The sequence below is a fragment of the Simochromis diagramma genome, unplaced genomic scaffold (genome assembly GCF_900408965.1).
Source record: "Simochromis diagramma unplaced genomic scaffold, fSimDia1.1 OVJJ01000545.1, whole genome shotgun sequence".
NCBI classification, from domain to species: domain Eukaryota; kingdom Metazoa; phylum Chordata; class Actinopteri; order Cichliformes; family Cichlidae; genus Simochromis; species Simochromis diagramma.
In genome coordinates, this window is record NW_024387371.1 from 3,455,336 (window position 1) to 3,481,775 (window position 26,440).

At 39.4% G+C, this 26,440-nt stretch overlaps 1 protein-coding gene across 1 annotated transcript; it reads left to right on the top strand.

Moving 5' to 3' along the window:
* The first annotated feature begins 15,713 nt into the window (after positions 1–15,713).
* tnnc1a (troponin C type 1a (slow)) lies at positions 15,714–19,935 on the top strand. The gene is made up of 6 exons (XM_040007766.1): positions 15,714–15,862; positions 17,115–17,145; positions 17,395–17,541; positions 18,092–18,206; positions 18,743–18,879; positions 19,017–19,935. Exons 1-6 carry the CDS (start codon positions 15,839–15,841, stop codon positions 19,046–19,048), a joined length of 486 nt encoding a protein of 161 aa, XP_039863700.1. The 5' UTR covers positions 15,714–15,838; the 3' UTR covers positions 19,049–19,935.
* The last annotated feature ends 6,505 nt before the right edge of the window (positions 19,936–26,440 follow it).

Below are 26,440 nucleotides of genomic sequence, written 5' to 3' on the forward strand. Positions count from 1 at the left end.
CCTACTAAATGATACCACATTAAATGCAGCATTTAAAATCCCATCTGGGTTGCCGTCCCTGCGGACATGGAGTGTGAAACATGACACATATTTATACACCTGCTGATGGAGCACACAGGCATGTCCAATAGGCTGGTGACATGCACTCTCAGCCAGCTGACCTCCTAACCCCTCAGCTTTGGTTTGATTCAGCTCACTGCCCTTTTCACCAGCCCTTTTCATCAGACTCTTAATTTCAGCCAGAAGCCTGTATTTGGCTCCAAGTGAATGCTGTGTGTGCTCCATTAGTTTGGAATTACTTGTCCTTTCTTGTAATGGCTTTTAGAGTACATGAGTGAGATTGAGGCTTGGGTTGCCCCTCTTTACAGGCCCACTGGCTGTAAAATCATTTAAATGTTAGGGAGGTGTTTGCAGAAGGATGCAGCCAAAGTGCAATTCACTTAACACTGTTTGCTTATTGTCATTTTTCAACCCTAATGTATAGATGTTTTTTAAATTGACACCTTAGATATGTGCCTAATGCATTTCAAATAATGTATAATTACTACATACTTTGGAAAATTAAAAATAAAATATGGCCAATTCTTCAGTTCTATTAATATAATAAATAATGGAAATTTTTTAAAAATAAGAAAAATATTAAATCAAGAATAAAAAAAAAGAGCACTTAAATGTTTTGTTTAGGGTTTTAAATATAAGGTTTTTTTTCAAATGGGTAAAAGCATTAAAATTTAATGTAAACCCTTTTTTTAATGTCTGAAACAGTGCTTAAATACTCTCCCGAGGATGAGGGCAGGTCACTCCATTTTCTATGTTGGTGTCAATACTGTTTTATTAACCTACCTTGAAGTGATTGTTTTAACTGCCAGGTAATCTCTATGCAATTCTCTGTTTTCAAATGCATCTTCATGGACTCATTTTTCAACACCCCTCTGCAATTTGAGGCCACAAAATGAACTGATTAGCATGGTGATTAGTCATTAGTATGCTAATCATAAGCAATTCACATATTTTATTCATATTGTCGCAGAGTTGTTTTTCTCCTTCTGCTGGAATTGTGTACACATCCCATTCTATGTTTATTGTAAACATGCAAGTCAGTGTGGTGACTTGCTGAGAATGTACAGTGGAAGCGATGGTTTTACTTGTAGTGTTTTTAGTTTAGTGGGTTTTTTTTAAAGCTGCAGTGTCTAATAAGGACGGATGAATTCATTCATTGGACTGAGGAAATAAAAACAGGGCATCTGTGACGTGGATTGCTCCTTTTGTTCAGCATCAAGAAAATGTTTTTAAACGACCACATATATGTTGCAGAAGAAGAAGAAAAGAACGTTTCAGTCCAATTTTAAAAACACAGAACATGCAATTCAAATATATATTTAAAAATCAACATAAAATATTTATAAATCCTTTGTTTTAACACCAAGTCTGTCTCCTACAGGATATTTAAAATATAAGTCTGTCTTATTAGGTAATCCCTGTAAGAGTTGTGCTGTCAGAAGCCTGGATGTGCAGCCTCTTCTCACCTGCTGTCTCCCTTTTTAACAGCCTGTAACCATGATTGCTGCTGTACATTGTTTTTGGACTTGTGTAGTATAATATCGATGCAGTACCACTTGTGTCTTGATCATAGAGGGACTAGTCTGCATGTATTCCACTAGGGAAGTAATGCATAACTGAATATATGCTCACTCAGTATTTCTGTGTAGAGCATAATATAATTTGATCTTCCCTTCCAGGAATGATTTATTAAATTTACCTTACACCTACAGACGCTGCACAGAGATGCTTGAGACTTCATGTACACAGTTTCTTATGTTTTTAGCCACCATGTCAGAATATTCACAGTACACAGCCTCTAAAGATACTGGAATTACTTCAAGGCTTGATACTCGTATTTGTCTGTGCTTCCTTAGTATAGCATTTGTTTAGCATGACCTAAATTGCTGTGAAGTGAGTGCCTCAGCAGCTCTGTCTCGCCTCTTTCTTTTTTTTCTTCCCTACATCTCTCTTTCTCTCTCGCTCTTTGTTTGACTTCTTTTTTTCCCTTTACTCTCTCTCTCTCTCTCTCTCACACACACACACACAAAAATATGTATATATAACCCCCCCCCCCCCCCCCCCCCCCCCCACACACACACACACACACACAGAGACACACACACGCACGAGATTTACAACCAGGCAAAACAAGCTGAGGGAACATTTTTTTGGTTGTTTAAATGTTTTTTTTCTTTTCTTTTCTTTTTTTTTTTTTTACAACAAACAGCTTTTGCCAGATTATTTACACGCGTAGTAAGTATTGTGGGATGTAAGAATTATTTATGTGGGCTGACTAATGAGATTTCAGCAATACTGAGTGAAGCATCTAGCAAATTTGCAGAGCTTTTGTTTTGTTTCTCTTTACTGTGTTATTTCCCCTTATTTTACCTTCCTGGAGGGATCAACTGTGCAACGTTGTAAAAGACTAGCTTTTTCCTCCTTTGGGATTCAGACGCTGCATTTACCACTCATTCAAAAGAAATGCTGTTTCCACAAATCCATGGAATTAGATAGTCATGATTTAAAAGACATTCAGCCCAGCTGCAGCTTTAACATGTTTGGCATCGACCTGTCACCATGCACCGAGCAGGACGGAGACAGGTACCCATGCTGATGTGTTGACAACCCTGTGTGACAGCCAGCACACGGTGTGGATTTAGTAAACATATGACCTCCATGATAACCAGTATGGGGGCACTAAATCGCTTCAAATTTTGTACATGCGTTGCTAGGCAACAACATAATCGGCCTCCGTTTCTCCCTCCTTATATGGCTCTCTACTGGGATTGCTGTGCCTCTATCACTGAAAATGGTTAATTAACTTCTACAAAAAGTCCATTAATGGTGCAGATTAGGCTTCTGAGGGTTAAAAAACACATCTAGGCTACTCAGAATTACACTCCAACATACAAATGCACGGCCAAGATTAAAAGGACGTTTGAAACAAATGATCCTAGACCCATGAGTTTGACTGTATTCTAGCAAAAACAGCTTCAGTCATTGTTTTAAATAATATGATCAAAATTGAAAAGGTTATTTGGCACACTGGACATACTGGTTTCAGTACACACAGCCTAATTTCCAGACACTTACTACATATTTAAGCGATGAAATGAGAATTTACAAGAAATGTTACAATAAATAGTCTCCTTTAATAAAAAAAAAAATAAGCACAGAAGAGCAGCATTGTTTGCCCACTCATAGCCTGAATTTATACTGTTTGTATGAATGGAGACATAACATACACCGAATATAGATATAACATATTCTACATTGTAATCATTATATTATAACTATTTGCTTATATTAGTTGTTTATATAACATTGTCTGTTGTTTGCAGCTGAATCTTATCATTTCTGCCATATGAATAAAAAAAACTGGCAGGACAGACGTCACTCTTATTAATTCAATTGGCAGCATATGTTGTTATCTAACCCTTTTCCTCACTCTCAGGAGAGGGCTTAATTGGATACATATCTATGATGTAAGACTTTTACCATTTTCCCCAAATTTACCTTAAAATAGATCACAACAGATTTTTCTACTCTTCACTTTATGTCGATATTCTATATTAATGTACAATCTGAAAACATTGTATCTAGTGATACTTTTAATGTTTTGGAAGCCTTGCCTTTTTCTCATTACCATAGATACATTTCTGAAACAATAGTCCGGTCTCAGATTGAATCATTTTATATATCTGCCCACCTGAGTTTCGATAAATGACATGTTTATATGTAAACCACACAAGTGAGTCAAAAGCACCCTGAATTATATACCGATTGTCTCTATCTTCTTGCTCTTCTTGTACTTTCTTTGTGCAATTAGGAGTTGTATATCAGCTCCCATAATCTTATGCTTAGTAAGGCTCTCTGGGCATTACATAATTCCAAACAATGTTGCAGAGCGATAGATGAAAAATAAATGTTTATAGGATTAACACAAGTTGATTATAAATGGATGGCAAATCCACAATAATCAGCTTCCTAAATGCTGAATAATTATTACATTAGGAGTGTTTTTTTATTGAAGGAAAATATGCAGAGAGCATTTCAATATACACAAAATTAAACCGCTACTATGAGTGCCCTGCACACTATACAGATTTAAAATCAAATTTATTTGAACATCAGCATGACTTAACAACAGCATCTTGTGGAAGTTTATATTGTAAAGACATTACAGTATTAGAGACAAGATGATTTGGTATGAGCAAGCATTTGGTAACAGTGGGGAGGAAGAACTCAATTTTAACAGGAAGACTTCCACCAAAACCTTGCTCAGGGAGGAGCAGCCATCTGCCATAACCGGTTGGAGGTAACGGGAAAGAAAAGACACAAAAGAGGAGTGTGTAAAGAGACCAGAAAAAACAAACAGGACCAAAAAAACTATGGGTGAAAGAAAACAAAGGTTACTGACATGCAATTAATGGTATACATACATATATGGAGCATGAAAAAAGGGGTGTGGAGAAGAAGCAAAAAATAAATCATGGGAAGTCTTCCAGCAGCCTATAGTAGCATTAAGCAGTGGTTTAGGGTCACATGACCAAGCCCTGAGTATTATCTTTTTTCAAAAGGAAAAATTTTAAGTCTAATATTAAAAGTAGAGATGGTGTCTGTCTCATGAACTTAAAAAAGGAGCTGGTTCCACAGGAGAGGATACTGATAGCTGAAGGCTCTGCCTCCCATTCTACTTTTAGAAACTCAGGAACTGTAAGTAAGCTGCAGTCTGAGAGCAAAGTGCTCTATTGGTTTGATGAGGTCTTTAAGATATGATGGGGCATGATCACTCAAAACTTTGTGTGCGACTTTGCACATGCCTAAGGGAAGCATATATAAGAAGTACCAGCCCTAGCACAGAACTTTGCGGCATTCTGTGCTTATATCAGATAGATACAATTCAAACCAACGCACTGCTTTTCCGCTAATTCCAGTGGTGTGTCCTTGTCTCACTAGTAATTTGCTGCACTTAGATTTTGCAGGACAAATACAGGTCTAAGTCCAGTATCTGAGGCTATGAGGAAATTAGTAGTAGTGCTTCATGCAGTGAAAATAATTACATTGTTTCTTTCCAACAACATTTTTTGAGACATTTGGAAATAAAATGAAGGTTGTGAATCGGTCTGTAATTGTCTAAAAGATCTAAACAGTATATAAGAGGTCTTAAATATGTACTGAGAAAACAGTCAGCACCTTTTTGGGGGGTGCAGCTTGAAGGTTAAATTGCTGTATCATGCAGCATGTTAATTATTTGAATAGTTTGTCCTTGGTTAGTGTCTAAAGCCAACCTTGATGAAATAATTACCCCCATCCTTATTTTTTGGTATGTAAATTATGCACTGGTGTCATATGTCTCTGTGCAAAGCTGGCTAATCACATATTTTACACCTGAGAAACCACCACTGAGAAGGAAGTGGCAGTTTCAGTGCACATAAAACATGTCTGTGTGAGGTGTGGGGAGCGAAGGGAAACGAAAGGTCCATCATCAGCATATCCAAATAGGAAGGAGCCACGACATGGAACTCTTTAAATGGAAGCTTTGACAGAAGCCTGCAATCCTTTCTCACCACACTGCCCCTGCTAATCCCCTCCATTCAACCACATCACTATGGAAACTGTCTGGATGTCTCACCCTTGCCGCCTAACTTGTGCCATGCAGCCATGTCGGCCACTGACATGGAGGTTGTGCAGCAAAATGCTGGCTGTTCACTGTTTCCCTACACGCCACAGGTCTCTATGTGACATTACATGCTGCTAGACTTATAGTGATTTTTTTTTTTTACCCAGGAAAAAGAAAAATGCTCAAGAAGAGACAGCAACTGCAAGTTCAAAGCAGCGCAAGAATAAGCACTTCAGCCTTTAAGAGAAAGACAAAAAAACCTTGGCTGTATGGTGTGGAGTTCAAGGTAGTTGGAGCAAATTTTCATATTGCTTGCTCCCGATACCTATTTCATTTCTTTGACTTTCCTCTGGCAAAATTGCAGGAGAATATTTGTCATGGTTTTAAAAGGTTTATCAGCTTCAAAGCTGAGGGAGCTGGTCGTCCAACCCATCAGCGAGACCACGCAATCCTTCCAGCGCTGACAAGAATGGGTTAGAGCATGTGGACAAAATTTCCCTGCTAAGCCCCCAATTCAGAGCTTTTACATAAAGCTAGAAGAAGCACATTTGCATTTGCCATTGACGTCAGCTTTAATCCATCCCAAACCACTTCTCCAGCCCCCTCAACATCTTGGAGAAGAGCTTCGGTAATTGCTAATTACAGGAAAAAAGATGGTTATAATCACAAGCACCAACGGTCTGGTCAGTGCCAACGCCTGTGACCTAAAATCTGCTGAAATCAGCTGTAACACAGAGCTCATAGGTAAGCACAATCTTAAATATAGGAAAGTATGGTTAAGGCTGTGCTTCTTGTTTAATTAAAGCAGCAATTCAGCTAAATCTCACATTCATGTATCTTGTGTGTTGCTGTCCACTTACCTCTTTTTATAAAAGTGCCAAACGCATACCCTGGACATGAATTGCCTGCTTGGGTGATTTTATTTTTCCCCTGAGCAGTCGCTGATGGTATAGCACGGTATTTAATTGGATGCTTTTCTGGCATCTTATCAGGGCTACGCTGTTTTTTATGTATTCATCATTTATTAATGATATATAAAACCTACAATGTCTATGTGTAATCTAAGTATAAATTTAAATTGCCTGTTTTGTCAAACCTGACTCTCCTTTAGGAGAAACGGATCCAGCTGGCACTGATATCAAGCTTTAAGTGATATCAGATTTTTAAAAAGGTATTTGACAAGTTTTGACACCCTATCTATGATATCTAAATACAAATCAAGTATTCCCTATGATATATAAAGACTATAGACATACTTACTTGGCAATACTTAATCTGAATTTTTCCTAACATTTTCATTTAAATGCTTTTTATCAATAAACCTATTGGAATAAATGTACAATCTGTACAATCAAACAAGAAAAAATGTAAAGCCATATTTTCTTTTCTTTTTTTTTTATCACTTTCCACAAATTCATTGTCTTGTGTCTTGTGTCTTCAGTATATTGTGAACTACAACATGAATAAGTGATGTACTTACTAAAATCATTTATAGATCATTTGGTCTTACGAGTTCATGTCTATCATTGTCATAACCTGCAACGTTTCAAAATTCATGAGGGTGTATTATGATTAAGTCATTTGTTGTTAAAACACATGTTGTCTCAGTTTTGTCACAGAGAAGAGATCATGCTGGACCTAAAACAATTGCAACAATACAGTTTCTTTGCACCCCCTCCCCCCTTACACCACCCAATCAGTGTGTTGATATTCTGCAGATTAAAGTACATCTTTGTACTGCTGGAGGTACTAGATGAAAGTCAGGTAACACACTAATGTTTGGTCAAATCTAACTGTATATAAAAGATGGCTGCAGCCCCATCGGTAAAATGAAGCCAGAAGTTTCTGAGTTCTTTATGATCATTAGGAGGGGGCGACATGTCTAGTTGCAAAAAGATTTGCAGTTGTATCGAAGTCTATGGGCAAAGGACTTGATAGATGACCTCACAAAACACTTTCCTGATTAGTTTATGGTCTCATTTGATAGTTTCAGCAACTATAACTTTATAACAAACTGTGTGCTGCTGTGCACAAAAATAGCTTAATCAAGAACAACTGGGCTTTCCAATATTTCTAATGTTTGTTCTTTTACGTCATTGTCTACAAATATCTTGGAAACCTATGCACCTGGCTGTGCAACCAGGCTAGTCGGCCAGCAAAATATGCCCCCTAAGTGATGCGGGAGACTCACATTTTAGCCTTTGCCAATGATGCTGTGTGGATTGTGATTGATCAAAAAAGTTGTTTTGCAATCCCAGTGGAATTTATTTTTTATCAGTTATTTAATAATTTAATAATATGCTATAAGTGACTTTTTATATGCATAATTTGTAATCCACCATAATTAAACTAATAGAGACAGTTAGACATAGAAATGAACCAAACCAATACAGATTAATGAACTCCATATTCTTTCATGCAGAACTACCTTTTGATTGACTAATAACTTTTATAAAAGTGAGCAGTGTCCTTGATTTTCCCAGTCAGATCCACCACTTGCGCCAAAGACTAACCAACCACCCACCATTGCTAACCATAAAACTAATACTAAGTCCCCCCTCCTCTGATTATACTGTAAGGTGCATTTCTGCGCCACTTGAAACCCCCAGTGTACTGCCTGTCTCTCAGCAGAGATGTTACCTGCCTTTATTTGGAAGTTTGACATGACAGATTACTTTAAAGCTTTGTGCACAAATCCCAGACTTGTTAGATTCATCACCACTCAGCTTACACAGAGGGAGAGCCACAATCTGCCAGTCTTGCTCGTGTGCTTTGGCTGATAGTTTTGTTACTTATTTCCTCCCTGATTTCCCATGTCTCCCCAAGGCACGGTAAACTGAACAAAGTAAACCACATTTTATTCAGAGAGACCAGTTGCACACTGAAAAATGGATTTTAATTTGCCCAGTGAATTTGTGCGATGAGTGTTTTAGGACATGGGAGAGATATTTCATTAGTGGCTTTTCCACTGGAGCCGTTGGAGAGTTTCAGGGGTTTTGGACACACATAGGCACTTATTTCCTTTTTACTTTAAAACATCTACTAGTTACGGTGTTGTATTTCTTTGCAGCAGACTACCTGATATCCCACTTTCCTTTGCAGATTTTTGAACACTGTGTTCCTATTTTTTGTCTGATGATGCAAGATATTTTTGTGGTACTAGAACTTTCCACACAGGTACTCATTCATTAACAGTAAGAGGTAGAAAAAGAGGTAACACCATGTTAGGAGAGACATGCAAATTCACAGAAAAGCTGATTTTCATTCTTTTATATAATGGTTTAAGTTTAAATGAGGTTATTTAACCTTTTGCACAGAGCTGGTATAAAGGCGTTGCATCATAATTTGCTTTATCAGAGAAGCTGTGGAGACGTGTTAATATACTGCTGTCACTTTCACAGATGATATGCATGAGGACGCGTATGTGTGTGTGTGCATGCTTTTTGTGTGTACTGCCAGAAATGTATGTAGAAATGATTGTAGTGGTGTCTGCACAAAATGATGCAGCAACTCAAATGTATCCATCTCCTAAAATGGGAGAAATGCATGAGCAAGAGATGAAGTCACTTAATTTAGTTGTTGGCAATGGCATCAGAAAACATTGACCTTTCGTTGGTTCCTTGAGGCCATTAAATGAGTCACATGACAGCTGGATATTTACAGTGCCTCTCGTCACTGGCCTTGTCAAATCACAGCACACTTCACTGAAGCCTAGGAGGCCCTAGGCTGGACTTCAGCTATGCAGACAGACATAGGTGTTTTTTACCCTTCTTTTAGCTCAAGCTCACGGCAATTCCATGAAACACAAAAGAACACAAGGGCGTGAGGGTATGTGTGTGTTTGTGAGCTTGTTCGAGTGTTGCTGCTAAAAAACAGGAAGGAGAGAGTGAGACATACATACAGAAGCACAGACAGTCTGCAAGACCAATGAATTTCAGGCCAATTTATCTTATGAATGAGCCTCTGGAGGGCATTCACTCCCAGACAGTTCCATGAATTGTACAACAAATAAAACTGTACTTCTGGACCCATATCTCACACGAGACAAACTGAGTCTTTTTTTTTCTGTAGCTGTTTCATTTGAACCAAGAAATAAACAGATCAAATCTATAATGTTTCAATGCTGTGATGAATTTCACTCCTTTTTAAAAAATTTCTAATATTAACATCTGTGTAAAGCTTCTGTGCTTTAGCCTTGTCTCAATCTTATATATACATGCCTCATGTAGCAGCCTGACATGCTTGCAAGCAAGGCTCAACTACACAGTTGTCAGTTATGCTTCCAATACCAGCGTAAGGAGCTGTAAAACCAAAAATTTTTATGTCCTCTTCTAGCAAAAGTAATGTCCAAATGTCCAAAAAAAAGGAAAAAAAAGGAAAGGAAAGAAAAAGTAAAACTGCTGATTTGACAGGTGCTATTGTCTGTTACATACCTGCATAGTGATGTAGTGAAGTGGAGCCATAGCTCAGGTAGAGTGGTCTACTACCTGTCTACAAAATGCAGGGTTGGCAGGTTGATCCCTGGCACATCCATGTGTTAAAGTGTCTCAGGCAAGGCATTGAATCACTGGTTGGTCCCAATCACAGCTCCACCGCCACTAGTGTAGAGGAATGTGTATGTAAATGGGTGAATAGGAAAATACAGTGTTATGTGGTTTGTAGAATCTAGCACAATGTCCTACAGATAGACAGACAGACAGACAGACAGACAGATAGATAGATAGATAGATAGATAGATAGATAGATAGATAGATAGATTCATAAATGTAAGAATCAAAGAGCCACAACATGCCCTAGTTATACTGAAACATCCCGTTGTACCTAAAAACATTCCTTTAGTTTGTGATTTTTACCTCCTCAGAACAGAAACCTTTCATAGATTTGCACTACACAAATATATATTTTTGTTTTAATCCCACCCAGCCTGTTAATGCTGCCTAGTAGTCAAGCAGGCCTGTAAAAAAAAAAATAAAAAAAAAAATAAAAACATTTCTTGTCCTACAGTCTGGTAATTCAAAACCATACAATGGAAAAGAATATACTGATTATAAATCTCCATTATGGGATTTTTGTATTCTCTTTTTCACATTGCAGTAATGATAACAAGTGAGACTACAACATGCGTTCTACTTTACACAGTAAACAAAGCAAAGGCATGCAGGATGTTAAAAATGTGTAACTCCTTACAATTTGGTTACACTTTTTAAAATGTTACTTCATTGGATCTGGGTTTAAATATCAAGTAAAAGCAGTTGTCACATTATAGATACAATATGCATGCAATGAACTTCACTCTAACCATCAGCTGGTTTTAAATAGTGCAATAAATGTTACATGCGGCAATTATGATGTTTACAATTATTCCATTGAAAAGCAATACATTTATAATATTGTTTTTTTGCTATTTAGGTCTTTTCATCCACATTCGCCAGCATTTCACTGCATATCTATGGTGCTCGAGCTGACAGTCTAAAAGCAGGGTGATAACAACTTGGAATAGTAGAAATTGTGACCCGCTTTGCCTCAATACATTCTCATTGGAGCTAACTTTTAGATTTAATAATGCCGAGGTTACACCGCTGTTCATTTTACTTAGAAATGTTTGAAACATTGTCAGAAACCCTGAGGGCCCTTGGATTCCATTTCAGAGAGCAGCTATTTGAGGCGAAGGGTAGAAGGCAGTGACACTGACAAATCCAAAATGGGTGTGTGTGTCTGCACACAGTGAGCATTTCTACAAAGACAGGCAACTCGTTTGATTTGCTACATTTATAAAGGCTCATAAATAAGTTTTGCTGGATTCATTTATTGTATTTACGCCACACATTTAGCCCTTGTGTTTAACCCAGAATTACAATCAGACAGTTAATGTGTTGCAAGGAATTTGACTTTGTATTTGGTATTTTCTGTTTGTTGAAGCCAGCTCTTGTTATTTGGAGTTCAACAGCACAAAAAGTGGTAAACTCTAGTCATTTATACAAATCAAAGGAAAGGTAGCTGTATTTAAGCTAAGGTATTTACTACACATAAAATTTAACAGATAAAAACTTTACTTTGCATTATTAATATTTCACTCGACAGATCTGCCATTTATTTTTATTTTTTTTCACCATTGCCAGAGTGGAGCTTGTTCGATGATTTATTTCGAGACAAAATTCTGAAAACACATTTTGTCCTTTCCTTGAAGGGAACTTCATGTGCCATATATCTCACATGAAATCTTTTCTGGGTGCCTCCTACGTTATAGAGGTTAGGAGGGGAAGCGCGGGGTATGAAGAGTGGTAGGAGGCGCCGTGGTGGTCCAGTGGACTGGAAAACGCTGCCCCCTGGCAGAAAGTTAGTGTGTGGCTGTATCTGTGGTGGAGCTAATATGGCCACTGGTTCATTAGAGCGCTGATGTTTCTAAGCGCAAAGACTTTCAGAAAGGAACCACTGAATGCAGTGAAGCAAAGTGAAGACTTCCCTTTCTCCTGCATCAACCGAAGAGAAATCCCTCCATTTGGGTTCAAATGAGAAACTGATGAGAAATTGAGCAGCTTCTTAAACACTGGGCAGGACAGACAGAAATGCTTTCATACAGAAAAAAGAAGGCTGTGCATCTCATTCACTCACATGCAGAGCATCCACTTTCTACCACAACAGGAGCTGCTGACAGGTTGGTCATCAATGAAAAGGGGCAGAGAGAGAGAGCGGGGGGGAAAATAGACACAGAGAGGAAGGCAGGAAATAATAGAGAGAAAGAAAGAGATGCTGACAGGCTCAGCTCCCCTCCTCCTCTTGACAATCTGGGAGGTGAGGACACACAGACAAGAAGGAGAGAGCACAGGACCCATGCTTCAAGCTCAGCTGCACGTCAACCCAATCATTATGTCGAATGACTATTTAAACTCACATGAAGTATGCTATGTATAGTAGTAACTCCAGCTGATTCAGAACTGCCAGCGCAAGATGTCACACCATGTCCACTTCAACATATTGCACACTGGAAATCTTCAATGTTGTTCTGCTGTAAGAGATTTTGGTTGAGTCTCAAAAAAGCCAGTGAGATGACTATTATTATGTTAAGTAGGATTCACAAGTCCACTGTGCATGTTTGAATCTTTAAAACATGTCTTAAACCTGCTTAAATACAAATATAAATGGAGGGGAAGCATTGCATTCCACTCTTAATCCACAGACATGAAACACAATCATTTGGAATTACCAAATTTGCATGAATGAATGGTTCCCGTGCACAAATTGCGACTGTTTACCCTAATTGTGACATGGCGCATGTATATGCAGTTTTGCTGTGTTCATGTATGCAAATAGAAGCCAAGGAATAGAAAAATAATATAGTCGCTCTGAGGACAAAATGTGGTGGCAGGGAGGCAGAGAGGAAGGTGGTGGTGGGGGGAAATAGCCCCGCTCATCTCCTCTCATTTTCTGCCCGCTACTACCCAGCAGAGTTTCTATGGCAACCCCTCAAAAAGCGGTGTGCGGTGAATTGTGGATTTGAGATGCGCTGTCTGATTGCGCTGTGTGGAGGAGATGGCTGGCTCTTTCGTCAGTCTTCCTCTGTAAGAGGAAATTGGTGGAGAGCTCCAATGAAACAGCACTCCATATGCTTTCTTTGATGTGCGTGCCAGCCTTTGGTCCTAGAGCATGTGTGTGTGTGTGGGTGTGCGTGTGCGTGCACGCTCAAGGAAGCTTTACATTAGAAGCTAGTGCCCCCTGCAGAGCTGCTCATCACTCTTGGCACCCACCAGGCTGCACTCAGCTTTCCAAATGAATCTGTCTGGCTGACCATGTAGACTCATCAGTATGCTTTGGGTTTCAGCTGATTGACTCGATGCCACTGATGACGGTTCATTTCTGTTCTGAGTTCCAACAGCAGTGTACGACACAGTGCACGGCGTCTTGATTATGAAATTTTGACGTACACACACAGAATGTGTTTTGCCACATGCCTCCTCCCAAACCTCCACACCTCCTCCCCACCCACCCTGCCTTTCTTATTAAATAAAAGCTCAAACTTTTCTGTGTGGCTGGCTTTCACTGATGTTAGGAGAGCTGTGTCTTTATCCATGTTAAGAGTGGGACATGTATGCTGTGCGATGTGAGCTCTCTCTCTCCCTCTCTCCATCTGGGTATCTGTATGATGCTTGCAAGCTGTGCCAGTCTCCATTAGCATCCCATTATAAACCAGCATGATCACTCGTCACTTAGAATGCCTGCCACAGCGTGCTCTGTGTATGTGTGTGTGAGAGAGTGTGAGAGAGTGTGAGAGAGAGCTTGTTGTGAGGGCACGTGTGTGAACGTGTGTAAATCACACAGTCAAGTGATTGAGATGGCCTTGTTTCAAAAGAACACAGGGGGAAAAAAGCTTCCAAAGACTTGTGCTGCAAACATTTCAATTTAAATATGTCTGAATGTGTCTGGTTTGTTTGACCCAGATTTCTCACCTACCCCTCTATTGATAAATTGGATATCTGGAGGCAGCCTTGTGCTACAATTTAATTTAGTTGATATGTAGTGAACAGCACCCTCTGCTGACTTAATCTGTAAGCTAAAAATTGGTTAGTGCTTACAACTGAGCATCTTGAAGAACTCATCAGAAATTATGCCTTAAAGCATAATATAATGAGCAATAAAGCAGCAAATGAACGTTTTACTTTTCCATAAATAACAAAGTTAGTGAGTATTTTCTTTTCAGAGAGGTTAGCGAACCTGTTTGTGTCTGATTGTAATGCGGTCAAACAAAAATGTGCACACATAAATCACAACTGGCTAAATTGTACTTCAAACAATGGCCTATACACTGCATAATAAATACAAGCATATTGCAGGTGGTCAAATATGCGGAGGTTGTGATTAACATTGAAAATTTGCTTCAGACAGAATCCAACAGATAGTCTTTTTTCACTTTAATGTGTTTGGAGATAATGCTTAAAATATTCAGAGCTGTCAAAATAATGTTCTGTACCTTTAACCCAACACAGCAGGCGTGAATGCAATTTTGTTTCTGGCGCTTACATCGCTGAAAATGTGGCATTTAATTTAACAATGTTGTATCAAATTCTTTTTCTAGGCACAATGATCCTTTTATTCTGGCTAATCCACGCAGGACACTGTCAACAGTTTAACTGGGGATTTTTTTTCTTCAAGAAAGTAGTTCCAGTTGAGCCTTTTTACATTAATGTCAGACAGAGAGAGAGATTAAAGAGAAACAGGGACACCGTTTCTGGAAAGAGACGTGGTCATTGAAGTTTTTAATGTCATCTTCAGTCTTGTGAACATCAGAAACAAGATCCCAGTCACTTTGATTGTATTTTGATGGAGGCAGAAGCCCAAAGACCTCCAGAAATGATAGAATTCTCTTTTCTTCACAGGGAAAATACAGCCTTTAATATTTCCTGCTAACATTAAAACTTCTTCCTATCATCAGCATAAAAGGTTATTCGTCTTAACCACTGGTACAACCAATGATTGCTATCCTTTTGGGGACTCCAGGTCCACCTTCATAGTGTTGCACAATAGAATAGCTTCCTAGAAGTTGGTGCTTTAAATTATGTCTCTATTTCCCGTTACTTTTAAAACTACAACAACTCAAATTGTCCACTGTTGAAAAACGAAAGGATTATCTATGGTCAGGACTTTAAGAAACACAAGAACACCCCTTTGACCTTGGTCTTCTCTGACTTCTTAGAACTGCCTTCTTTCTCTTCTTGTTACCTCCTTGGTCTTCTGATTGTAGATGTTTCCCAGCTTGGCTTTCCTCCATGCACACATGCAGACACATACACACATATATATTCTGTGGTCCAGGTCTAGAGGAATGTTGAGTGTCCCTACAGCCCCCCCCCTCTCAGGAGATTAGGCTTCACCACACTTGCCCCCCTCACTTCATTCCATTCCAAAGTGTGCCCCCTAAGAGCTGCCACATTTTTATCTGAGCCTGGTGATTGTGACAGATTTGCCAAATGACACACATACACAAACACACACATTTATGGACACACAAGGGGACACAAACAGAGGGGAGGTTGCTCTGCCCAGGGAGGGACCAGAGAGCGCTGGACTCCAGCTATAAAACCCTCGGAGGATGAGGCCAGAGTCCTGCCCTGAACTGGACAGTACTTCCTTCCTTTGTGCCAGGACGCTGTCAGGACAGGCAGCAAGAGAGCCTCCGACATGAACGACATCTACAAGGCAGCGGTATGATCCCACTCAAAACACAGCTGAAAGAGTGCAGTTGACTTCCTCTGGTGAAGTTATTTGATTTGTTGGGTGCTCACCAGAACACTGTGAGAACTAATCTAGTGTGGGAGTGATGTTTTTATGGATGTAAAACCATTTTCCTTAACATTTCTTAATAGTGCTAAATGTAATCAGTAGTTAAGAGTGAAAGAGTGTAATTTCCCCATTTAAAGCTGCACTTTAATGTTTATTTGTTGCATGAAAAAATGCCACCTATCATTTTTGAAGCCTTTTTAAGCTCACATTATTAAAATAGTTGTAAAATACCTATGTTGCCTTCATTAGTGCTACATCGTCTCGGGGGAGCCTTAACACCAAGTATGTCTCTAGATTTCCTCCTACTTCAGCCCTATCAGAACTGATAAGAGCCACTCATAAGGTCACTGACAGGACATGTCCCTGGACCACAATCTGCTGCTTCATTCATGACTTCAAATGGAACGGTCTCACTTCACGTGGCTAATTTTGGCCAGTTGCTCAGATGCTTCTGTTTCAGTGGTTCTCTGGTGCCAGAGAAGAGCTTCAGGTTTAGATAAACCGCCCCATGGCTGAATTCCAGCATTATCTGTGAGCCTGAGAGCCGTGTGGCTATTTATCCACCTTTGCACAGATAGTCCTCTGGCTCTCCTATCTGCTCACAGTCCAACGGGGAGATAATAAAAACACACTGGAATGTATATTACATCTGTTTCAGGTTTTTTTTTTTCTTTTACAGTATCATCAGCAGTGGAATTTAAATGTGAAAGTCTGTATACTGTATGTATGTGGTTAATTTACAGTGGACAACAGTCAATAACTCTTACATAAGCAGCTGTCTCCCTCTTTCATTCTTGGTAGCTTTTCCAGGATTACTGTTCCATTGTTGGGACAGATCCACAGCTATGCTAATTTAGAGCACTGTGTATTGTGTCCTTTATCTGTCGTTCCTGAGCCTCTCTTCTGACTGTTTATTTTTAACTCCTCCTCTTACCAGCTCTCATGTATGATATGTAGGTGCTGTGTAATGTCAGGGATGTCCCGGAGCTTTGTTAACTGAAAAGTTATCAAAACAAACAGAAATAATCTAGTCTAGATTTCCAGATATCTTAACCTAGATATATTTGGAGCTTTGGAAAATGCAATCAAACCCATAAATATGCTGTTACAGAGAAATTCCAGAATATATCCCAGAAAGCTGATGTTTTCTCTCTCAATTCTTTCTCTTTGGCAGGTTGAGCAGCTGACAGATGAACAGAAAAATGGTGCGTGAAACGATTTTCAACTGAAGGCGTAAAGGCTTTGAGCATGCCATCGAGACACTTTAAAAGATGATTTAGTTATAGTTGTTGGTAGAAAAAATCTATACCTCAACAGGACTGCAACCATTAGTTGCACCAACACTTAAGACAAATAGCCTTTTGTGCTGATGCCCAGGAATTAATCTTAACCCTGTCCTAAACCAGACGTGCTTCAGTAGATATTTTTGTGTGTGTGCTGCTTTGTTGCTGCAGAGTTTAAGGCCGCCTTTGACATCTTCGTACAGGATGCAGAGGACGGCTGCATCAGCACCAAAGAGCTGGGGAAGGTAATGAGGATGTTAGGTCAGAACCCCACACCGGAGGAGCTGCAGGAGATGATTGACGAGGTGGATGAAGATGGTAAATCGAAACCGCTACTGGGCTATGGATAAGAAAAAAAAAAGGGCAAAATAATTGGTTGTGTTTGACTCTCATTCTCACAGGTCAGCTGCCAAATGCATCACAAGCATGTTATGCAGACAAGCATTGTTCGAGCCCTCTGACCTTAAATGCTAGTCAGGGATCTTAAATACAACTCGATGTGTCAGGTTGAATTAAAGGGAAATGTGTGTCAGATGTTCCACTTGTCATCTTGGATTTTCCATGTGATTTAATGATGAAATATGAAAACAGCATCTTGGTTTTGTTTGATAAAGCTAAAGCTGATAATTGAGTTCTGTATAGTTAGACCACACACACTTTAATTCACAGGTATGCCTGTTATAAATATAATAAATAAGACAATTATAGGCTTCAAATCAAATACATTTGTAACATCAGTTGAGATGCTATAACATCACTGCAGTGATCCATTGGTGAACAGACTGTACTTTTAAGCTGATCATCTGGTTAAACTGGGATAATGTAAAATCACAGTTTAAGGATGTGATGAAGTGTGTTGTGTGTGCAGGGAGTGGCACGGTGGACTTTGATGAGTTCTTAGTCATGATGGTGAGATGCATGAAGGACGACAGCAAAGGGAAGTCAGAGGAAGAACTGGCAGAGCTGTTTCGGATGTTTGACAAGTAAGTTTCATATTTAAACCTGTAGCTACTTTATCCTGCACTCAGAGCGGTTTATTAGCAAAATCTCACCACAAAAGAAATACTGTGCTACATGCTTACTGACAGACTTGGGGGGGAAAAATATCTATGGCAAGAGGATGCTATCATTGGAGCATTTCCACAGTCTATTGAACGAATTGCTCTTCTTCATCGTGTGGTTCCAGCAAAGTATGCTTCCAATGTGCAATTATGAGTACTGACAAAATGCCAAGCAGCTCTGCAGAGTACAGCATGTAGTTTGCTCCATAATCCTTTTTGACAGCTCCGAATATTTTAAACACCCACTCGATGTAAGCCAGACACCTCGTCTGAGCATCAAAGAACAAACTCGCTGTGCTTTTTTTCCCTTTCTCACCGTGGTGGTTCCCAGACACTTAAATTCTAGATATGACCAGTCACACATCAAATACAAGTTTGCTTCTTCCCCCAATGCCAGCTGTAAAGCTTAATTAAAGTTTGTTATGCATTAACGACATTTCACACCTTTGATTCTGCAGAAACACAGATGGTTATATTGACCTGGATGAGCTGAAAATGATGCTGGAGTCCACGGGAGAGGCCATTACAGAGGACGACATCGAGGAATTGATGAAGGATGGGGACAAAAATAACGATGGCAAAATTGACTACGATGGTGAGGACTTTGGACCAGTTGTGTTTACTTTTTAAGACACATTCACAATGAGACATTTGCTTGATAAAGACATGTTCTGGTTTCGTAGTAGTTTGTCTGAAGCTCAGCTGTTTGTAACACTGACTTCTTTTTTGCAGAGTTCTTGGAGTTCATGAAAGGAGTGGAGTAAGCCTGTAGACGAGAGGGTGGTGTTTTTGTATTTTTTTGCAACTCCTCTGCCATCTTGTGAAGCTGGAAGCCAAATTGGATGTAGTTGATAAAAACAATTGGATGACTTTGTAAGATTAAGTCAAATATCATCTTTCAAACTTTCTGTATTTTTCTATCATGTCTCTTGCATTGTTATAAATGCAGTTGTGACTTTTGGTACCCATGTATACCGATTTTTTTGTAAATGTATCCAAATTACTTATGTCTTTGGGTTTGTTTTTTTTTTTTTACAGAGGCCAGATACCACCCTCCTTTTGGCTGTTTGAAATATGAATGCCATGTTTGTCTCCAGCTAAATTCTTTATCTCGAAAGTGCCCCATTGAGCTTACAAATCCTTTTACTAAGAGGCTACTGTTTACTTGGGCAGAAAATGTGCAAAAAAGCAAAACATATCTCTGAGTAAACACAGTTTTATAGCAATCTCTGCTAGACCAATCATATTATAAGAATAATGTGCTGGATACAGCTCATTTCATGGATACATTTCTGGATGTGGAAAATGTCTTCAGGACTTTTTATTCCCTTATATTACCCCTGGAACATCTGCAAGGTCGGCTTGAAATTTGCACTCATATAATAAACAAGATGTATTTGTCAGTATGGTCAATTCGTCAGTTTCTCTCTTTGAATAAATTCATTCAGTCTTATCTGTACTCACTTTAAGGACATGGTCTACATACTTCAGTCAGTGCTTTTGCTGTTTGTTGAGTGTTTCTAGCGTGCTAGACAGAGTTACACGGGTTATACTGGGGGACAAAGCACTGTTATTTATACCATTTTGCCTAAATGTACTCCAAATTTTACAGGCTGATCACATGCTTGCCTCTCTGGCCTGCTCTGCTTTTCACAGATGAACAAGTAAAAACAAGCAAAGGAGGCCTGAAATGTTACTTGTCTTACCAAGATAACAGTGGATTTTGCGTGAGACTGTCTATCATACATTTTGAGTTATCTGTGACATTTTTACTCCATAGTGGTTCGTGCCTCTGGTATGCAAACTATCCACATGGTCGCTTTGGAAGTATCTAGTTACACAGACTATTGAGACAGGAGCTATTTATGTCTAATCATGTTAGTGCCCATGTTAGGGGATGTGCATTGACAGACACCAGTTGACAATCAAATGCCTGTGACCATAAAAAGCATGCTGTTAGACTACAAAGAGATAACAGATCTTTTAAAAATCCAGCTTGATTTCTTGAAATATCGGAAATAATAAAGCCCATATATTAATTTTACATAATAAAGGATTCTTTTTTTCCTTTTTTTTTCCTTTCCGTTTTTATTTATGTTAGTAATTTTCAATTTCAGCTTCAGCCAGGTTCTGTGGATCTCACCAAGCATTCCTTAAAAATGGCCATTGTCTAGCGTTTTAAACCATCCAGTCCACAAAAGCAGGACACAGCCTTAGCAGCACAGGAGTCATGTAGTTATCACTGTGGCCACTTGATGTCAGCAGGAAAACACATTCTTATCTTTTTGCTTGGCTCAGATACAGCAAGCTAAAGATGAGAGATTTCACGGCACAGCAACAGCCTTCCCAAAGTAAGATAATGGTTGACCGTTGATGGAATCCGCAGACCGATTTGTTCGGTTATAAAATAGGGTTAGCATCCAGAGTAAACTGCTTCGTGTTTTTAGTGGTTGAAATTGTAATGTCAAAAATAAAAACAGTATTCACATAGCAGTAGGTTACTATAAGATCTGAAAAAATGTTCTTGTGTTTTGATACCAACTGATAAGTAAAATGTTCATTTGATCTATGCCCAAAATCAATTTGTCGCATTTTTATTCATTTTTTGCCTATGAAAGAGACCTTTTCTATAATTTGGATTTTGGAAATGGGATCAAGTGCTTTTTGTGCGAGCGTGTGACGTCAGTGGCCTGATTGATGACAGCCCTCCTACCTCCCTCTGTCTCTTTCTGCTTCCCTGGGGGTCCTGTTAACTCCATTCTGCCCCCCCATGGTCGTGTGATACTTATCGGATTATAAACCCTAACCAACAGCAAACCGCAACTGCCCTTCTAGATCAGTGTCAACAGCCTGACAAAGACAGCACACCACATTTACGGAATAATCTACAGTTTTATACATTCCTGCTGCACTGGCCAAAAAAATACTGCATTAAAACTAAAGCGATGATGTCGAGTGAAAAGATGTCACGTTAAAATTTGAGGTGCTACTTTTTGATCACACTGATTAGGCTGCTCTGCGGCCTGAGCATTTTCATTTAAACTGACATTTGCAGCGTGGAAAAGATGAGTAGTGCACTCTTCGGCATCAATGGGAGGCTGGGCAGCAGCAGAGCAGTGTGTGAATGAATCTGGGGTGTGGTGCACTGTAGCAGTAAGCTGGGTGGAGAAGAGGAGCACTTACGTAAGACAGGCCTGATGATGACTCATGCCTGCTTTTATTAACACACACTGCAGTTATGAACCACCTTTGTTATTGTCGCCACATAAGCCATCTCTGTTTCCTCATTGGTGAAATATCGACACACCTGTAAGAACGACTATTGAATGTGACTGAGACGGAGGATTTGCATAGGTAATGGTAAGCTTAGTTTATTATATAACTGACTTCATTCATTCATAGAAAACAAAGTGGGTTTATTCCATTGCCTGAGAGTGAGTCAGACAGTCAGACACAAAGCTTTATATAGTAAATTCTCAGGGAAACACGCTGCTTTGCTGTTTTATTGATTTATAAAAACAGTTCTTCAAACCATTAGATCACATAAAAGTAATGCTTCACCAGGAAAATGCCCTAAAATGGCAATACCAAGCTATACCAACTTAGCTCACTGTGATTAATACATGTACAAACTGTCCGGAAGAGCGAGGAATACCCCGGACACAGTTAACGTGCTGTCTTCCTGATACCCACACATGTAGACCTCATTTAAAGCCAACAGGCATTTGGGTTTAGGATTCCTGTTTTTCTTGCTTGTCTACATCACATGGCCTTGGAAGCTGTCCAGTGCCAAATATTAAAGATTAATCTCTGGAAATTTCTGTTATTCACCATTCACAATAGCAGAAAATACATGAATATAAGCTCCCAGATTCTCTGACCCATTTCCAGCCGTTGTTCCTTTTTAGGTCATGTGACAGTGACTTTTTGTTTGTTTGTTTTGGCCGTGTAAAATGACGTGTTCGTTGTAAATGATTACATAAATACGATAAATACATAAAGACAGTTTTAAATGAATTTCTGTATGAGAGCGAATGCTAGGTTGTTTTTGTTGCCATAAATACACAATGAGGAAGTGGAACACTTTAGACAAAGAGAGAGTGGAGAATGGAAGGACTGCAAATCAAACTGGAACAGACGGAATATTGTATCATGACGCTCCATCCCACTTCTGGTGCTGAGAACACTAAAGTACTGTTTCTGGACTGCCTTGCCATAATGGCCCATAGAACAGTGAGACTACAAGACACAGAATTCTCAGATTCCACAATAACTATTCATGGAATCAAATGAATAACAGCTATTGTTTTGTTTTAATGCACCACTGGAGGGTTTATCTATTTTTACTTCTAGTTATGCATGTAAAATGAAGAATACACACTGCACACTTAAGTTATAGAGCTGAACAACAATACTGAAATTCTCCAAGTCCTGCAATAAAATGTTAGCCTAGATAACTTGAATTATTGCTTATTTATTAGCATTTTAAAACTCAATTTAATTACTTATGCTATTGACAATGTATTTGACAAAAAAGTGCATGAAGTAAGTTTTAAAAGCTGATCACAAAGGTGAGTCCTGCATTTGGCACTATGGCATCATGTTTAATATACACTCGCCAGTCACTTCATTAGTTACACCTTGCAGGTACTGTGTTGGACCCCTTGCCTTCAGAACTGCCCTCAACACAGTGCTGGAAACCAGACAGATGATTTGAGCTTTGTGACATGATGCATCAACCTGCTGGAAGCAGTAATCACAAGGTGTGTACACTGTGATCATAAAGGGACAGGCATGGTCAGCAACAATACTCAGGTAGGCTGTGGTGGTTAAATAGTGCTCATTTGGTACTAACAGACCCAAAGTGTGCCAAGAAAATATCCCCCACACCATTACATCACCACCACCATCCTGATCTGTTGATACAAAGCTGGGTGGATCCACGTTTTCATGTTGTTTTTGTGCCAGATTCTGACCCTACCATTCAAATGTGGCAGGAGAAATTGAGCCTCGTGGGACCAGGGAAGGTTTTTCAAATTCAATTCAAAGGTTTTTCTGTTTTCAAAATTTTCCTGAACCTGTATGAACTGTTTACTATTTCCCTGTTCTTAGCTGATAGAAGAGCCATCCAGTGTGTTTGTCTGCGGCTTCGAGCTTCATGTGGTGTTTGTTTTCAGAGATGCTCTTCTGCATGGCCACAAGCAGTGTGGTCATTCTCCTCTGACTTCATCAGCAAAGCATTTTCAACCAGACAGCGTTAGCTTACTGGATATTTTCCCTTTTCAGACCATCCTTCTTAAACTCTAGAGATGGTTGTGTGGGAAAATTCCAGTGGATCAGAAGTTTCTGAAATACTCGGACCAGCCCGCCTGGCACCAGAAACCATGACACATTCAAAGTCATTTAAATCGCCTTTTTTCCCTCATTCCGATGTTCGTTTTAAACCTCAGCCATGTCTACATGCCAAAATGCATTGAGATGCTTTTGCCTTGCTTACCCAATAAAGCTGCCATTTACTGTACTAACTATGTAGTAAAGTAAGAAGCTGCAATATTTAGTACATGGATGGCAGCTTTAGGCTCCTCTTGGCTTGGTGCTGTTAGCTGTTAGTGTGGGGTTTTTTTTTTGTGAAAACAGTTTTCTCTTACAACTAAAGGCAACTCAAGAAGACGTGTGAGACTAAATCACAGAGGAAAATTGTGGGCTGGGAAATTAGAGAGCTGAATGGGTCAAAACCTGTGCAGAGCGTTCTCATTTACATATTATATAATTTGAGTCATTGTTCATTTTAAAATATTAATCAAAACTGCTTCAAGGCTGGTGCTTGAGTAATATGCGTTTTTTAAGTTTTGCTACAGTGTAAATAGTTCAGTTGGAGATGTTTAAAGGGGCTTACTTTTGTTGGTTTGTTTGTGGGTTTGTTTTGAGTGACACGTGGAGATTCCTGCTATTGGCACTACGACATCAATATTTCAGGCACCGATGACGTAGAAGTACATCCCGTAGCACAGACATGCTTTTCATCTCACTCAGCAGTCCAGTACTATGAGCAACATATGGCCTTGTATGAATGGCATACCAGACAGCAAGACATTTCCAGCATGGCCTCCTGTGTAGCTCCTGAACGGGAGCGCAAAATAGACAGATGACCTTTACTTTGTGTTAGGTCTGCACAAGGAATGTTTTCTTTCACTGACTTAGCTGCAGATTAAAACTGCAAATAACTATCACTCTGTTCTTGTGCTTGGTGAGCGCAGGCTACTGTATATTACTGGATGGTGAATTTGGCTATGAAATGAGAGACTTCTGGTGTTAACAGATGGCCGCTTCGGCCTGCCACTCGGATTCCATGGGGCTCTGCTTTACACATGACCCAGTATTCTCTTGGCCAAAACTTACACTTCTCTTCCTCCTCAGATAACATACATGTCTCCCAGAACAGACTGATGTGACTTAGAAAGGTTTTGAGTTCAAATTAAGTTTACCGAACCATAATATTTGTTTTGATTTTGTCGTTATGTTGTTAATTTTTGCAATATGGTAACAAATCACAAAGTTGAGCTTTTTGGCATCTTAAATCTAGCTTTAAAAATCTTTTTTCCCTTGAAAACAAATGTGGGAAAATAGGAAGGATCGAAAATGGCTTTGCTGTGACTCCAAGCATCTGGGAATCAAATGGCAATCTCCCAAACGGGAAATTGGCATGATAACACATACCATTCCTCTGTAGTTATACATGGCAATAGGAAATTTCCATGTTTCAGTGCACTTATGAACTGACTAAGAAGAATTAAACACTTCCACGATCATCATGAGTGCTGGTAAAAAACAAATAAACAAAAGAATAGCAGGTATTTGTATCATAAAATATGACACAACCTTTTAGATATAACAAAGACAGCAAGGCTCAGGGGACAGAGCAGAACTGCATCTATGATGTCATCGCCTACTCAGGGACAGCCTTCGCCCAAATACTGAGATTAGGATTATTCTCGTTTGCTCTGAACATCTGCTGTACACAAACAGAATGAGACCAGCAGGAGTAAAAATCCCTGCACTAACGATGGCAGTTATTTAGATAAGAATGGCTTTTATAGCAGGAGGGCCAAACATTCATAGGATCGTGGTCACCCCTTTCGAAATGTACGAATGAACTCTTATTTTATGGAAATAGCGTAAATAGTCCTCTGTGAATACCGTGGCTCTGTGTTCAGTGAGGGTGAACTGAATAAATGAGCTAATGCTGTTAGTGTGCATCAGAAGCAGCTGTGAAATTATTGTCAGTCATGCAGTATGTTAAGTATGTTCTTATAACCACAGCAGGTGTGAACCAGCTCTGGCTGGCTTTTGCTTAGCCCCAGCAGCACAGGCACACACACACACACACACACACACACACACACACACACACACACACACACACACACACACAAATACAACATAAGCATAAGCTTGCAAACAGGCATAGGCCCCTTCCAACCCCCACCCAGAGCTAAAATCAAGTCAGTCTCATGCACATCTGCTTCACCAGCAGTGGCTGCTGAGTAAGCACTACATTAGCCTCTGCTTCCCTTCATAAATGATCATAACAGGACAGAAAAAGTCCCCTTATATCTCACAAAAAATTAAAAACAAAAACAAAAAACTACTTGGTGGGAAAAAGAAAGAAAGAAAATGACATGCACGGGCATCCATTTCCTGTAAATGGAAGTCAATCATCTTTCTTTATCAAAGGTTTGCTTAAAATGTTCTGCCAGACTTCAGAATGAACTCTGTAATTTCACATGTTTCTTGAGTGAGCAAGTGATGGGGAATACACCGTCTGCTCAGACCTCACACCCAGCTTTGAAGCTGGCAGCAAAACACAAAGTGATTCATAACTGCAGAATGCAAAAAGCTATTTTTAAATCTCAGGTGAGGCATTCCACAAATAACAGGTGTCAGGAGTGCTGAATGGTAGATGCATGGGAATCTCACTTCTGAACACCAGTTTGTACATTCTACCTGAAGATAAGTGTTTGATAGACACTAGTGTGCGACGGCAATAAAATCAGGTATTTAAAGGTGTGTAACCATTTACATCACTCTTCTTCACTTGTGTAGAGCACTGACGATACGTTGTGGGTCTACGGTGCCGTTTACAGATAAGTTCACTA